Here is a 16,149-nt window from a genome sequence, read left to right as displayed (position 1 = left end):
TGCTATAAATTTTCCTCTACACACTGCTTTAAATGTGTCCCAGAGATTCTGGTATGTTGTGTCTTTTTTCTCATTGTTTTCAAAGAACATCTTGATTTCTGCCTTCATTTCGTTATGTACCCAGTAGTCATTCAGGAGCAGGTTGTTCAGTTTCCATGCAGTTGAGCGGTTTTGAGTGAGTTTTTAATCCTGAGTTCTAGTTTGATTGCACTGTAGTGTGAGAGATAGGTATAATTTCTGTTCTTTTACATTTGCTGAGGAGTGCTTTACTTCCAACTATGTGGTCAATTTTGGAATAAGTGCGATGTGGTTCTGAGAAGAATGTGTATTCTGCTGATTGGAGTGGAGAGTTCTGTAGGTGTCTATTAGGTCCGCTTGGTGCAGAGCTGAGTTCAATTCCTGGATATCCTTGTTAACTTTCTGTCTCGTTGATCTGTCTAATGTTGACAGTGGGGTGTTATAGTCTCCCATTATTATTGTGTGGTTGTCTAAGTCTCTTTGTAGGTCTCTAAGGACTTGCTTTATGAATCTGGGTGCTCCTGTATTGGGTGCATATATATTTAGGATCGTTAGCTCTTCTTGTTGAATTGATCCCTTTACCACTATGTAATGGCCTTCTTTGTCTGTTTTGATCTTTGTTGGTTTAAAGTCTGTTTTATCAGAGACTAGGATTGCAACCCCTGCCTTTTTTTGTTTTCCATTTGCTTGGTAGATCTTCCTCCATCCTTTTATTTTGAGCCTATGTGTGTCTCTGCATGTGAGATGGGTTTCCTGAATACAGCACACTGATGGGTCTTGACTCTATCCAGTTTGCCAGTCTGTGCATTTTAATTGGAACTTTTAGTCTATTTACATTTAAGGTTAATATTGTTATGTGTGAATTTGATCCTGTCATTATGATGTTAGCTGGTTATTTTGCTCATTAGTTGATGCAGTTTCTTCCTAGCATCGATGGTCTTTACAATTTGGTGTGTTTCTGCTGTGGCTGGTACCGGTTGTTCCTTTCCATGTTTAGTGCTTCCTTCAGGAGCTCTTGTAGGGCAGGCCTGGTGGTGCGAAAATCTCTCAGCATTTGCTTGTCTGTAAAGGATTTTGTTTCTTCTTCACTTATGAAGCTTAGTTTGGCTGGATATGAAATTCTGGGTTGAAAATTCTTTTCTTTAAGAACGTTGAATGTTGGCCCCCACTCTCTTCTGGCTTGTAGAGTTTCTGCTGAGAGATCAGCTGTTAGTCTGATGGGCTTCTGTTTGCGGGCAACCCCACCTTTCTCTCTGGCTGCACTTAACATTTTTTCCTTTATTTCAACTTTGGTGAATCTGACAATTATGTGTCTTTGAGTTGGTCTTCTCGAGGAGTATCTTTGTGGCGTTCTCTGTATTTCCTGAATTTGAATGTTGGCCTGCCTTACTAGGTTGGGGAAGTTCTCCTGGATAATATCCTGCATGGTGTTTTCCAACTTGGTTCCATTCTCGCCGTCACTTTCAGGTACGCCAATCAGACGTAGTTTTGGTCTTCTCACAGAGTCCCATAATTTTTGGAGGCTTTGTTCATTTCTTTTTACTCTTTTCTCTCTAAACTCTTCTCGCTTCATTTCATTCATTTGATCTTCAATCACTGATACCCTTTCTTCCAGTTGATTGAATCGGTTACTGAAGCTTGTCATTCGTCACGTAGTTCTCGTGCCATGGTTTTCAGCTCCATCAGGTCATTTAAGGACTTCTCTACACTGGTTATTCTAGTTAGCCATTCGTCTAATTTTTTTTCAAGGTTTTTAGCTTCTTTGCAATGGGTTCGAACTTCCTCCTTTAGCTCAGAGAAGTTTGATCGTCTGAAGCCTTCTTCTCTCAACTCGTCAAAATCATTCTTTGTGCAGCTTTGTTCCATTGCTAGTGAGGAGCTGCGTTCCTTTGGAGGGGGAGAGGCGCTCTGATTTTTAGAATTTTCAGCTTTTCTGCTCTGTTTTTTTCCCCATCTTTGTGGTTTTATCTATCTTTGGTCTTTGATGATGGTGACATGCAGATGAGGTTTTGGTGTGGATGTCTTTTCTGTTTGTTAGTTTTCCTTCTAACAGTCAGGACCCTCAGCTGCAGGTCTGTTGGAGTTTGCTGGAGGTCCACTCCAGACGCTGTTTGCCTGGGTATCAGCAGTGCAGGCTGCAGAACAGTGAATATTGCTGAATAGCAAATGTTGCTGCCTGATCATTCCTCTGGAAGCTTTGTCTCAGAGGGGTACTCGGCCATGTGGGGTGTCAGTCTGCCCCTACTGGGGAGTGCCTCCTAGTTAGGCTACTCGGGGGTCAGGGACCTACTTGAGGAGGCAGTCTGTCCGTTCTCAGATCTCAAATTCCGTGCTGGGAGAACCACTACTCTCTTCAAAGCTGTCAGACAGGGATATTTAAGTCTGCAGAGGTTTCTGCTGCCTTTTGTTCCACTATGCCCTGCCCCCCGAGGTGGAGTCTACAGAGGCAGGCAGTCCTCCTTGAGCTGTGGTGGGCTCCACCCAGTTTGAGCGTCCAGGCCACTTTGTTTACCTACTCAAGCTTCAGCAATGGTGGGCGCCCCTCCCCAGGCCTTGCTGCCGCCTTGCATTTCGATCTCAGACTGCTGTGCTAGCAACGAGTGAGGTTCTGAGGGTGTGGGACCCTCCAAGCCATGTGTGGGATATAATCTCCTGGTGTGCCGTTTGCTAAGACCATTGGAAAAGCACAGTATTAGGGTAGGAGTGACCCGATTTTCCAGGTGCCATCTGTCACAGCTTCCCTTGGCTAGCCAAGGGAATTCCTTGACCCCTTGCGCTTCCCAGGTGAGGCGATGCCTCACCCTGCTTCAGCTCATGCTCGGTGGGCTGTACCCACTGTCCTGCACCCACTGTCTGACAAGCCCTAGTGAGATGAACCCAGTACCTCAGTTGGAAATGCAGAAATCACCCTTCTCTGCGTTGCTCACACTAAGAGCTGTAGACTGGAGCTGTTCCTATTCGGCCATTTTGGAATCTTTGTTAAAATTATTTTAAAGCTATTTTCCTGATATGAGTTTGTCTTGCTGTAAATTAACATGATGTTCTATACAAAACTTTGGAGAAATTGTTTGTTTGCATCTGCTAAAATAACAAATTATCTGCATTCATATTGACTCTTATAGTTAAGAGATTTTGAGCAAAATCAGATACACATTATCAGGAGCACTTTCACACGTCCTTTCTAATGGACACATTCAGTTTTTCAGAATATTTATAGTGTTGATGCTTCTGAACAAACTTTTTAGTTAAAGAAAGCAAAAAAAGGAATATAAGATATATTTCCTCTAATCTTCAAGAATCTCCAATTGTTCTACTTGTTCAGATGTGAAATTTAACAGAAACACAGATATATATGTATGTATATAGGCTTTGAAAGTAATTGCCAAATAATATACTTAAATGAAACTGTCTTTATACTTTTTAACCTTTGTGCACACACATACATACACCCCAAAATTTCACAAGTCTACTCACTACCCAAAGATTAATACTGTACCTATGTAGTGTATTTTTATAGATTAAATCCCTCTTGCTCTTCTTCACTAATTCCCCTCCTCCTACCCCCAAATCATTTTTTCTCTCTTATATACGTATGTATTTTACCAAAATAGGACCATATTAGAGTATTACTTTTAATTTACTTTTTGCCTAAATTTATATTATGAACATTTTTACGTTAATAAATATTCTGTTATTATTCTCTTTACTGATGGCACAGCACATCGCAATATAGGTTTTTATACATTATTTTCCCAGACTCATATTACTAAATGTTTTGGGTAGATTTTGTTTTTTTTTTTTTTTTTTGGTATTTCAATTTTGAAACAAACACCCCCATCCATATGTCTTTGCATGCTTTTTCAATGATGTCCTAAGGAAAAATTCTTAGATGTAGAATAGCTGAGTCAAATTGTAAGAACACTTTTAAAGCTTTTCATAAGAATGAAAAACTGGTGTACAGAAAGGCAACTCACTAACATTAGTACATGAGGGTGCCAATTTTGTGGGGAGCAATTTTATTTTATTTAGATAGAGGAATCATTAAAAAACCTCACTTTTTCAACTTTAGGAATTCTTGAAGGAAAATTAGAGCATCTGACATACTTATTTTAAAATCCTTGAGGTATAGTTTTGTCAAATGGAATAAAAAGATCAGCTTCAATCCTGAGCTTTTATATTTGCTCTCATAAACAATTTAAGCACTTCCTAATCTTCAGTGTTTTTTATGCTTTGTTTAAAATTTGTTTAAACAAGATTATAACACCTAGTTTGCTTTTCTGTTTTATTGTTAGAATCATGAAATTCTTAAATGAATCATGGAGACAGATATCTCTTTTATTTTACCTTTTCTTTTTACCAGTAAGAAACTAAAGCACTAGACAAATCAAGTGAATGAATAAGTCCCCAATGTTTGATTTCTGATAGTGAAATGTAGCCTCCTAATTCAAGGAGAGTTCAATATGGGTCAATCTATTAAAATAATTAATGTATCCCGTTATCAGATGACAGGAATAAATTTTCTCATCTCAATTGATTTTAAAATGGCACTTACTAATGTGAACTCAAATTTTGACTTAAAATAATCAGAGTAAATAAGCTAAAAATTAAAATTATTTACATTGTAGAATTAAAAAATATAAAAGCCAGTATTGGGGTTATACTCAACAGTGAAACACTACATGTATACCTAAGAAAATCAGGATAAAAGCAAAAGTATTTTTAATTCTACCAATATTTACATATAGTAAAAAATGAAACATTGGAAATTATTAGAAAAAGTGCAACAATAAAATACCATTATTTCCAGAAAAAGTAGATATATCTACTTTTTCTGGAAATAATGGTAATTATTAGGTTTCTAAGAGAATCCAAGAGAATTACGGAAAAATTTGGTGTTAACACCAAGTAAAAGAGTTGAAAAGGTAATTGGATATAAATCAAATATAAAAATAATCCTTTTATTAACTATAATTAGTTTGAAAAATTGAATAAAATAAAAATATACCACTTACGATTGCAGCAAAACATATAATATCTGGAGACAAAAGATATATGTTCACTAAGAGAAATATGTAGAGATTTGAATAAAGACTGTGTACTATAAAGATATAGTTCTTCCTTAATTATTATATGTATATATTTTTTGAGACAGGGTCTTTCTCTCTCATCCAGGCTGGAATACAGTGATAAGATTACAGCTCAATGCAGCCGCAACCTTGACCTCCCAGGCTCAAGTGATCCTCCCACTTCAGCCTCCCTAGTAGCTAGGATCACGAGCACACACCACCATGCCTAATTTTATTTTTTTTAATTTTATTTATTTTTTCGTAAAGTCAAGGTTTTAATATGTTGTCCAGGCTGGTCTCAGACTCCTGGGCTCAAGTACTACTTCCACCTCTGCCTTTCAAAGTGTTGGATTACAGGCATTAGCCACCATGCCTGACCCCTCAATATATATATATATTTTTAAGGAGTGTTGCAGTTTCAACAACATTCTCAGACAGGTTATTTTGTTTGTTTTTTTTTAATTTAGCAAAGTGATTCCAAAGTTTGTCTGGGGTACGTCCAAGTACATATTTCAAAAGAGGAGTAAAAGGAGGGATGTGCCTTACTAAACATTAAAATAATTAAACTTCAGTAACTTAAAAGAGAATGGGACTTACTTGCAAAAATGACTAACACATTGAACCAAGGGACAAAGTCAGTAAAAAGCCCTGTAAATGACCTTGCAATATATAAGAACCTGCAGATAATAAAGGTGGCATTACAAGCTTATGAGGAAAGTAAAGTTTAAGCAAATGTAGGTCTAGCTAAATTACACATATTAATTAAAAATACTCTATAGAAATGGGTAATGATTATAAACAGAAAGGTCACAGAAGAATTAAAAGTAGCACACATATGAAATAATACCCCATCCTACTTATAAAAAATAATGAAAATTTACAAAATTTAGTCTGAGTTTTTGGGAAACAGGCATTCCTAGCCTACAGTTGGGTTTGTAATTAATAAATATATTTTTAGAGGGCAATTGGCAGCGTGTATTAAAAGCATTAAAAAGGTGTATCCCTTAATTTTGCAGTTCAAATTCTAATGGTTTTGATTTAAAGAAGGATCAGAGGGCCAAGCATGGTGGCTCGCACCTGTAATCCCAGCACTTTGGGAGACTGACGCAGGTGGATCACGAGGTCAGGAGTTCGAGACCAGCCTGGCCAACATGGTGAAACCCCATCTCTACCAAAAATGCAAATATTAGCTGGGCATGGTGGCGAGTGCCTGTAATCCCAGCTGCTCAGGAGGCTGAGGCAGGAGAATCACTTGAAACTGGAAGGTGGAGGTTGCAGTGAGCTGAGATTGCACCACTGCACTCCAGCCTGGGCGACAGAGCAAGACTGCATCTCAAAAAAAAAAAAAAAAAAAAAAAAAAATCAGAACTTTGTATATGTTACAAGGGATGGTAATGATACTGTTTATGATACCAAATACTATGAGTGGAGTAAATGTAAAGCAATTGCTTGCTGCTTAAGTAAGGGTTTCTCTAAGAGTCTATGGGAAGCATCAGATTCATCTAGGAAGCTTTTGTAAATATCTGCCCTCTAATTCCAATATTCTAATATATAAAATCCACCCTGGATATATGAAATAAAATAACTGTTTCTCTTTTACTTTTCTCAAACATTCTGTAGATTATGCTTATCATTCCCTGTCTTTTCAGTGTCTTTGTCCTCCCCCAGAGCAATAACATTGAGGTATCATTCTTGTTACACTGTCCAGGAAAAAATATAACACTTTGGTCGTCATCTATTTCATTTATCTCTTTTTGAGTTTCCCTTGAACTACTCTCAAAATATGTATTGAAAGAGGAGCTTTGGTTGTTTTGGAAATTATTTGAAAACTGAGAATATTGATAAAATAATAGCCAAAGTACATATTAGCAGACTACTATCTGCTTCTTAGCCTTATATCATGATAACTTGAAAATAAACAACTTATTTTTATTATTTCAATGTGTCTTTATTTGAAATACAAAGAACTTACAAAATGATAAAATCTTACTCATAATTTTTGTCAGTTCTCTCTATATACTGTGTTAATACTTTGGTATTAGTAGATTAATATGATGTACTCATGTTTTAGCTTTTTTAAATTGTGAGATGTTTGAAATGATACATGGTATTTTTGATATTTTTAGTAAGATGGAGTGTAAAGTAGCATTAAAATGAGTGTATTTGTTTTTGCAGAGTTTCTAACTATGATATCTTCTGGTATACTCATAACCTCTTCTTTGTCTTCTACATGCTGCTGACGTTGCATGTTTCAGGGTAAGTTTACAAATGTGTGTATTTAAAACCATTTGTGCCCCAAAATGGGGTAATGAAAGAAAACTCTATAGGAAATTTCATAGGAGGTGGTAAAAGTGTCAAGAGTGAAAGAAATAGTTTCTCTACTATTGAGGATAATGTCAAGAATGGAAGAAATAGTTCTATTTTTAGCATAGCATATTGTAATGAAACCAGTATAAAGTATACTAAATTTAAAAGCTAGAATTACCTCTCCAACAACCTTTTAGTTTCTAAATCTTCCTATGGATATATCCTAATATCTTCTAAATGAAAAAAGTTAAGAATGAAGAACATCAGGAATATATTTTAGTATTTGTATTTCCTGAAACTGTCCTGCTAAAGCAAGATTTATAAGAATGGAATTTCCAGTTTTTCATTTTAAAAGTTCTACAGGAAGTAATACTTGCAGAGAGAGCCAAAGATTTAAAATAACCAAAGAAAAGGATCTGTCAAAATCACCAAGGAAAAAAAAAACATAAAGTGAAAAAATAATGTATCCTAAGCTTATTACGAAGAGTATACCTAAAGTATTCTGAAAATATGTGTACCCAAGCAGTATACTCAAAAGCATGGTGCTTAAAACAATACATGAAGATAGATGAAGAAAATAATGTATTTTTGTACATGCATATGTCTGTATGGCCACCGGCAGTGAACTTGATGGCTTTGGCGTGACATTCATACCTGCATGACATAATAAGTCTGGCAGCAGTTTTACTTGGTTTAGCAAGATACAGGGCAGGACACACAGAATGTCAACAGGATAATGTCAGGTGCTTATTAAGTAGGAGTCCCTATATTTGCTCAGAAGCATTTACCCCCACTCCTTCATGTAGCAACTCTAAGATAAGAAACCCATGTGGGTAAGCATGGTCTACCTTGCATTGGGTAAGGCTCATTCGTACTCCACAGGAACCTGTATCTTGGGAACAGCATAGGTCCCCTCAAGGGATGCCCTTGGGATCAAGAACACACTGTACACAAGGAGGCTGAGGTCTGTGAGGTCCAAAATGATTTCATAGTTCAATCACAGTCCTTTCTGTCCAGATGCATTTCACCGATAATAAACAATGTTGCTGGTAACACAGCTGACAATCCCCATTTTTCTTAACCTGAAATATTTCCAGGGAAACAGTTTGAAGAAAGGTTCAGACCTTTGTTTAGTTCTTTCTTCAGAATGTTTTATAATGTAATTTATCAGTACAGTGGGTCATTTACATTGATCATATATTTATTTCAGGGTACATATTCAAACTGTTGCTTTGGCTTTTTTCCCCCTGATTTTGGAGACTGCTGATTAAGACAGCAGTATCAAATATCCCATATGTCCTGGTTAGCTTTGTTCAGTACCAAGGTTCCAGAACACATAGTTGTAGAGCACTGGAAACATGGCCACACATTATAACTAATTCTCTGGAGCCTCAGGGCACCGAGAAAGCCCTTGGTAGATAAAAGACTGCTTTACATTCTGCTCTTTAAATGGGATTGGTTACCTGTCCAGGGCTATGCTCCTGAAGAGGACTATGAATAACCAGATACAACTAACGATAATAACAGTAATCTAAAATAGTTACATAATGCTTACTCTATGCTAAGTATAAATTCAAAATGCTTCACATACTTTATGTTATTAAATGCTCAGAATGTTATGAGAATAAATAATATTGTTAAACCTCTTTCAGAAGTGGGAACACTGATGTTTAGAAAGATTAAGTAGCTTGTTGAAGTTTACTTAACTGATGGATCCTAGATTCAAACCTAGGCATTCTGATTCAGAAACTCCTAAGTTTTTACTACAAGGCTTTATTTTTTTGGAGAGGTCTGTACTTCTGAGAATTTGATGTTAGTATTTGTTTAAATGCCTTTATCTTTACTGCTTTGAGATTGTGATCTGTCTATTCATCTATGTCCCTATATCAGATAGATATAGAAAATAAAAATGCAATCATTTATTAGTATAATTATATATTATTTTGCCTTTATGTTTTACTAAATTAAAACTCTGAAAAAAAACTATTTCTTTGTAAATCAAAATAGTGTCAATTTTTTTTTAAAGGATCAGCAGTTCAAACAGACTTCTTTTTAAAGAGGAGGATTACATTGAGAGTTCTTTACTTTTTTGGAAGTAAAAGGAATGCATATTTAAATTTTGATTTTTACTTTTATAGAACAAGTGTCATAGAAAGTGACTTTAATTTATACAGAGAAATAGTAGGCATCTATAGGATGAATTATATATAATCAATCAATTATTAAACTAAATTAATATGTATTTATTTATTATAGGTAGAAATGAAGAAAGCAATTATTCTAATTTTGAAATATGTCACGCAACCCATACATAATACAATAAGCATTCTACAGTGCACATTTTTTCCAGGAAATTTAATAGATATGCTTCTGGTATGAGAAATGTTACTACTGATAACATTTTACCATTTTCTCAAAATTAAAAAAAAACTATACTGATGAAGGATTGGCTTATAATTAAGTCTATTTAAGTTATTTGTGCAAATGTTGGAAACAGACATATTTTAACTTCTGAAATACCTAGATAACTTTGTTCTTCAACTTTTGGTTATACAAATAAAGTACAATTGTTCAAAGTAAATTTCTTGGATTTATATTGAAATTTCTGTTCAACAGTATGCTTTAGGTCTGAACAGAAAATCACTATTTGCTTAGCATTAGCTTCTCTGTCCATCAATGTGGTAAGTACCATAAGGTAAAGAAGAGCAATATATTGCATGATGTCTAGTCATCCAGCATTGATCATTGATTTGGAATTTTGAAAAATCAATTGGAAAAGCTAGACATATTGTAAAACTGCATATTTTTAAAATGTAAACATTCATGTGTTATTTACACGAATGCTAGCAATTCAGAGAATTATCAGTGTGGGCTAGAAATTCTAGAAAATATTAGGCTTCAAAGATGAGGTGATGAGACATTGTTGACTGGTTTTTCTACTTAAGCAGACTTTTACAGTAAGAGAATTTGCTTCATATGATTTTCTAAGGTCATTTTTTTCATAGAATCTTAAATTTTAAAGGAAGCTGAAAAGATATATTGATCAAGCCTCTTTTAAGCTCCTCTGCAATTTATCTACTAAGTCAATGCCTAATTTTGAAGATGTCCATTCTGTCTTGGGGGAAGTTCTAATTCTCACAATGTTCTTTCGTTTTTGGTTGGAATTATTTTACTGTAATTTCTGTCTAGCTATTTAAAAGTCTGTGATTCTGGAGGCCATGGAAGTTAAGTCGCCCACTTTTCTAAATTCTATTCATCTGTTTCTCACGTTGTGATATTTCAGATCTCAATTTTCTGAACTGTCTCTTCGAATATATTAACAATTAATATTAATTGAATGCTTCTCTTTTACTAACATTTGCTCTCATTAAATCCTCCTAACAACCCTGTAAATTTATTATTATTATTATTCTCAATGTTCAGCTGAGAGAATAGGAGCAGTGAGAGATAAGTTGCTGAGGGCCATGGCTAGTAAGTAGATTTCCAGTTTGAACCCAGGTATCAGGTACCAAAATTAACATTCTTAACCACTAAGTTATGCTGGCCCCCATTTGGCAACACTTCTCTGTATCCCTTTTAAAACTTACACCAAACTAAATGTTCTTGGAGTATGTGATCTGATTTTGGCAGAGTGAAAGTCTCACTTTCTTCACTACAAACATTGCAATCGGTATTATTTAGGACCCAAATTTTTTGTTCTATGATTATCTGTGCCCTTGGCTTAACCTGGTTTTCATTCTTGTTGTATATTTTAGCGATTTTCTTCATTTTTTATAAATAAATCTGTTGCATGCCACCCTAAAAAGATGACATTTCATGTACACTAAACTAGATGTTTCTTTTTAGTGTTAAAATACATCTTTAAAATACATTAATTTTCTTCTCCAAGATGTTAGTATATTATAGAAGTTAAAAGATACATCACTTAATACCCGTATGAGCTTGGCAGATAATTTGTCCTTCCTTTTTGTTAGCAATTAAATGGGATTAATAAAATCACTTATATCATAGTGTTGTCTTGGGTTTAAAATAATGCAGCAAAGTAGGCAGAATATAGACATACTCAATAAATGTTAGTAAGAACAAATTATACTAGTACCGATACTTATAGCTTTGTAAGAATGACACTCCACATTTAACTTTGAAAAATCAGGTTTTTTGATAAAGACACAACACTTTTGAAAAACCCAGATTTTCTTATCAACAAAGTAATTTGATGAACATAGTGAAAACTACTTAGCAGCTCAAAGGAATATTCCTTGATATGGCAACAATTATAATATTCTAAGATCTCTAAAATTCTATTGATTTTTAGCAATAAAGGTTTATCTTTGCAAAACAAGCCTTCCTCCTGAGGAATTTTTTGTTTTGATTTTTAATGTACCTTTTTGGGAGGTTGCTATTGGTGTGCTTAGGAATTTAAAGGTATTCAATTCCTAAGATACCTGGTGAAAACAAAACAAAACAAAACCATTTCTTCTTTCCAAACATGTATAGAACTGGATATCTCTTTCCTCATTTTCTTTTGAAAAACTCAGAAGGAGATGCATACTGCTATTCTCACTTAGTGATAAAAAGGATATTGGAGGGAAAATAAATTACGAATGTCACAGAGTCTCTGCTTAAGAGCCTAACCCAGCTCCTTTCGAAGAAATGTGGAGGGAATGCATTGTAAATGAGATTTGGCACCTTAGCTTCTGCAGTCTTACCATAGTCAACACTCCCACTAGCTTTAGCTTGGAGAGTGCTGTGTGGGTGGTGATTGTATTTTATGTCTTTATTTAAGTGAGAGAGACTATAATGTGATAATTCTGGAAATGATAGAGGGGAAGGTCCTCCTCAAATGTTTGGATGACAATGGCAGCACATTAAAAGTGTAAATATTTTTTTGTGCTAGCTCTGCTGCACTTCTCAGATCTTTTTATTATATGAATGATACCTGAATTATTCTTTTAAGCAGAGCTCTTTGCCATTTGGCACTACTTGTTAGCAAGAGTTAATCATAGAGCATGATTTATATTCTACTTGAATCATTTTTTTTCTAGGAAATCTAAAAGGAGTATTTTTATGTGCATGTTTTTAAAAACATTTATTCTTTATGCCAGGGGAACACAGTGGGCAGGCTTTGTCAACAGTGACATTAATGAACCCCCGGCAGTGTCATAGGCGGATAGTTTAACAGGGAGCATCACAGGAGTTTAGACTCAAGATGTTAACCAGGGTTAGACAGATATTGTGGGGGTCGGCTTATTGTGCTGACTGGAAAATAACCTCCCTCTATTATGGCCTCGGGCCTCAGGAGGAGGACATTAAGGATATACTGTTAGAGGATAGAGATATTTGTGCAATATAGTGAAGTGTTAAGGACTGCTGATACCCAAGTATCTTCTCTTTTAGAAGCCACTTTCGTGGAAGTCTTCCTTCACCCACACTGATGTGGCAGAGGGAAAAGCTTGGTCATCTTGCTACTGGTGGGAGGCACTTGCTCCTCTTAGAAAGTCAAATTGCATTTTGAATGGAAGGCCCACAAGTTGTATTTTAAACAATCCTATTCTAGTACTGAGGGAGAAAATGTTTACTTTCCTCTATGTTCTTTTCAGTTTCCCATTTCTTGCCTACACATTTGCAGTGACTTTGTAATTTATTGTCCAAACCAGATACTTTTGAGAATGAATGGGGATGCTATTGATAATTCAGCAGTGGCTATAGAAAAACCAGGTCATACAGGTATTCTACCTACTCCTAGGCAGTGGGGAAAGTTTTAAGAGAGGCTAATGCACTGTTTTAATGTAGACTTTGAGCTAGAGCCACAAAAGGAGTCCTTACCTTGAATAGGGGCTCTGTGTGTGTATTTGAGAAACAGAACCTTCAAATAATACACACTGTAGGTTTGCCTAGCTTTGTCTCACTTTAGAGATTGTAATTAGATGTCCACTACCATGGTCATTAGAAGGCTGAGGATTTGGTTGTTCATGACAGTGGGTAAAATCTTTTATAAACTCTCTGTCACTGATATAGATGACCTGTTCTAATACTTCCTAGATGCCTAGTTTCTAATGAGTCTGGCATACTCGTTATCAGTTTGGTGCCCATTACTTCTATCACAAAATTCTACTTCTCTTTCCATAGGATAGGGGTTTTTAACATGGCTCCATAATCCCTAGGACTCATTGAATGGATTCAGGGATTCATTAATTCCTGAAATACATACACACACATATCTGCATATTTATGTATAACTTTAATTTTGAGACACATATGTATATTTTTGTATAAAACAAGTTTCTCAACTTTCATTAGATACCGTAAAGTTTGTGTGGTCAAAAACGTTTCAAAAAATATGGAACTGAAGTTTTTAAAGCTAGATTTTAACCAAAGAGCTGTAATATCTAATATCACATTGACACGTTTTATATAGCCTACTTCAGTTTTATTTAGAGTTAGAAACACTGCATTGTGGGAAAAATAAAAGCCACTGGGGCATTTTTTTTCTTCCATGAAGGCTACTGGAAAAAGAACTTGACAAATATAATGAACAACTTAACAACTGCATTATCATTTTAGAGGATAATAATTATACTGTTCATAATAATTCCCTAGTTTTAGATAATGTTGACTATGTGACGGGGACTATTCTTAGCACTTTACACACACACACACACATTAATTTTTTGTTTGTTTTTAATATGCACAGTACTATAAGTTCTTCTATCATTTCTATTTTACAGATGGGGAATTGAAGCATGAAAGATTAAGTAACTGTCTAAAGTCACACATCTAATAACTGAAAAAACTAAGATTGAACCCATGAAGTTTGACCCCTGAATTTAACTTCTACCCTTTTCTTGAATTATTGAATTATTTATTTGTCATTTAGAAAGTACCCTTGCTTATGAATGAAAAATATTTATGTGTTGTAAAAACCTAGGATATATTTTTCTATTTGTCCATGTAAGTTGGTGAGTATATATACATATATGTTTGCCTGGTTTGAATCAGAAGTTCAATTTTGATTCAGGGTACATAGAGTTCAAGGTTTTGAAGGTGAAATCTAACTAGCTCCAAGAAAATGGAGTAAGAAGAAAATGGCTTCTTTATGGTGCTGCCTGATAAATGTTTCCTAAAATGTTTGACCTTGTTAAGATACATAATAATATGATAACTCTATAATATAATGTAATCATTTTATAATAAATCTAATAATAAAATTATATTTATGTGATACTTTACTTGCCAGAATTCTTCCATGTAACCTGAAAATAACAATGAAGAAGACTAGGATTTAGACTGGAGCAGATAAAAATGCTGTGGAAGAGATATTCTTATCAGTATTTTATTGCCAGTGTGTCTTTATAAAAGGATTAAGTCAAAACATAGCAAAGAAAGCAATGGGGAAAAGATATTATTCATCATATAGAAAAATCAATTAAGTCCACAGATTTCCAAAACCCATACCTTTTAGAATTTTGCTATGAATTTTCTCTAAATATTAGATTACCCATCCAGTTATTATTCAAATGTGTGGGATGAATTTGATAATGGAATTCCAAAGTAAATACATAAACAAACCCAAGTAAGCATGCAATTTGTGGATTACCATAGTTTTGCTATCCCACACATTTTGGTATTTTGACTTTAAAAATAGTGAAACAAATGCCCTGGGTTATAATAGTGAAGAAACAGGATTGATTCCTAGAAGATCACTAATCTTAGACAAATCAGTTTTTTATAGAGCTTCCTGATTTGTGCAATAAAGAAAAATAATTGTATCTCCCAGACCTATTAGAAGAGAAATATTAGCTATCATACATAAAATTGACACTATACACACACATATACATATATACACATATATTTTTATTGTTGTCTATGTAATGTTCTCCATTTAAAAAACTTTTCTATTTTTAATTTTTATGAATACATAGTAGGCATATATGTTTATGGGATACATGAGATATTTTGATACAGGCATACAATGTGTAATGATCACATTTGCATAAATGAGATATTCATAATCTCAAATATTTATCTTTTCTTTGTGTTACATACAAATTGTACTGTTTTCATTATTTTTTAATGTACATTATTGTTGACTCTAGTCATCTAATTATATTTTTATAACCAATACTCATCCCCACTTCTCCCCCTCTCATTCGCAGCCTCTGGTAATCGTCATTCTACTCTCTATCTTCACGAGTTCCGTTTTCATTTTTAGCTCCCACAAATAAGTGAGAACGTGTGAAATTTGTCTTTCTGTGCCTTGCTTATTTCACTTAACACAATGACCTCAGTTCCACCCACGTCGTTGAAAATGAGAGGATCTCCTTTTTGTGGCTGAATAGTACACCGTTGTTATATGTAGCACATTTTCTTTATCCATTCATCTGTTGATGGACACTTAGGTTGCTTCAAAATCTTGGCTATTGTGAATAGTGCTACAATAAACATGCAAGTGCAGGTATCTCTTCAATATACTGATTTCTTTTCTTTTGGGTATATACCTACCAGTAGGATTGCTGGGTCATATGGTAGTTCTGTTTTTAGTCTTTTGAGGAACCTCCAAACTTTTCTCCCATAAGGGTTATGCTAACTTACATTCCCACCAACAGTGTATATGAGGGTTCCCTTTTCTCCACATTCTCACCAGTATTGGTTGTTGCCTGTGTTTTCAGTACAAGCCATTTTAACTGTGGTGAGATAATATCGCATTGTAGTTTTACTTTGCATTTATCTGATGATGTGATGTTGAGCACCTTTT

At 34.8% G+C, this 16,149-nt stretch overlaps 1 protein-coding gene across 17 annotated transcripts in view; it reads left to right on the top strand.

The window, feature by feature from the left end:
• The window catches only part of NOX4 (NADPH oxidase 4), a 174,149-nt gene that overhangs the window by 62,154 nt on the left and 95,846 nt on the right, over positions 1-16,149 (top strand). For all 17 annotated transcript variants that reach the window (XR_010147622.1, XM_009423943.4, XM_001136458.7 and 14 more), the window contains one exon: positions 7,260-7,340. Coding sequence is in view for 16 of the 17 variants with exons in the window: in XM_009423943.4 (XP_009422218.2) it covers positions 7,260-7,340 (81 nt within the window). In the remaining variant the exon portion in view is untranslated. The remainder of the gene's footprint in view (positions 1-7,259; positions 7,341-16,149) is intronic.

This window comes from Pan troglodytes, chromosome 9 (assembly GCF_028858775.2).
Source record: "Pan troglodytes isolate AG18354 chromosome 9, NHGRI_mPanTro3-v2.0_pri, whole genome shotgun sequence".
Lineage (NCBI taxonomy): Eukaryota > Metazoa > Chordata > Mammalia > Primates > Hominidae > Pan > Pan troglodytes.
This window is presented reverse-complemented; position numbering and strand designations above follow the sequence as displayed.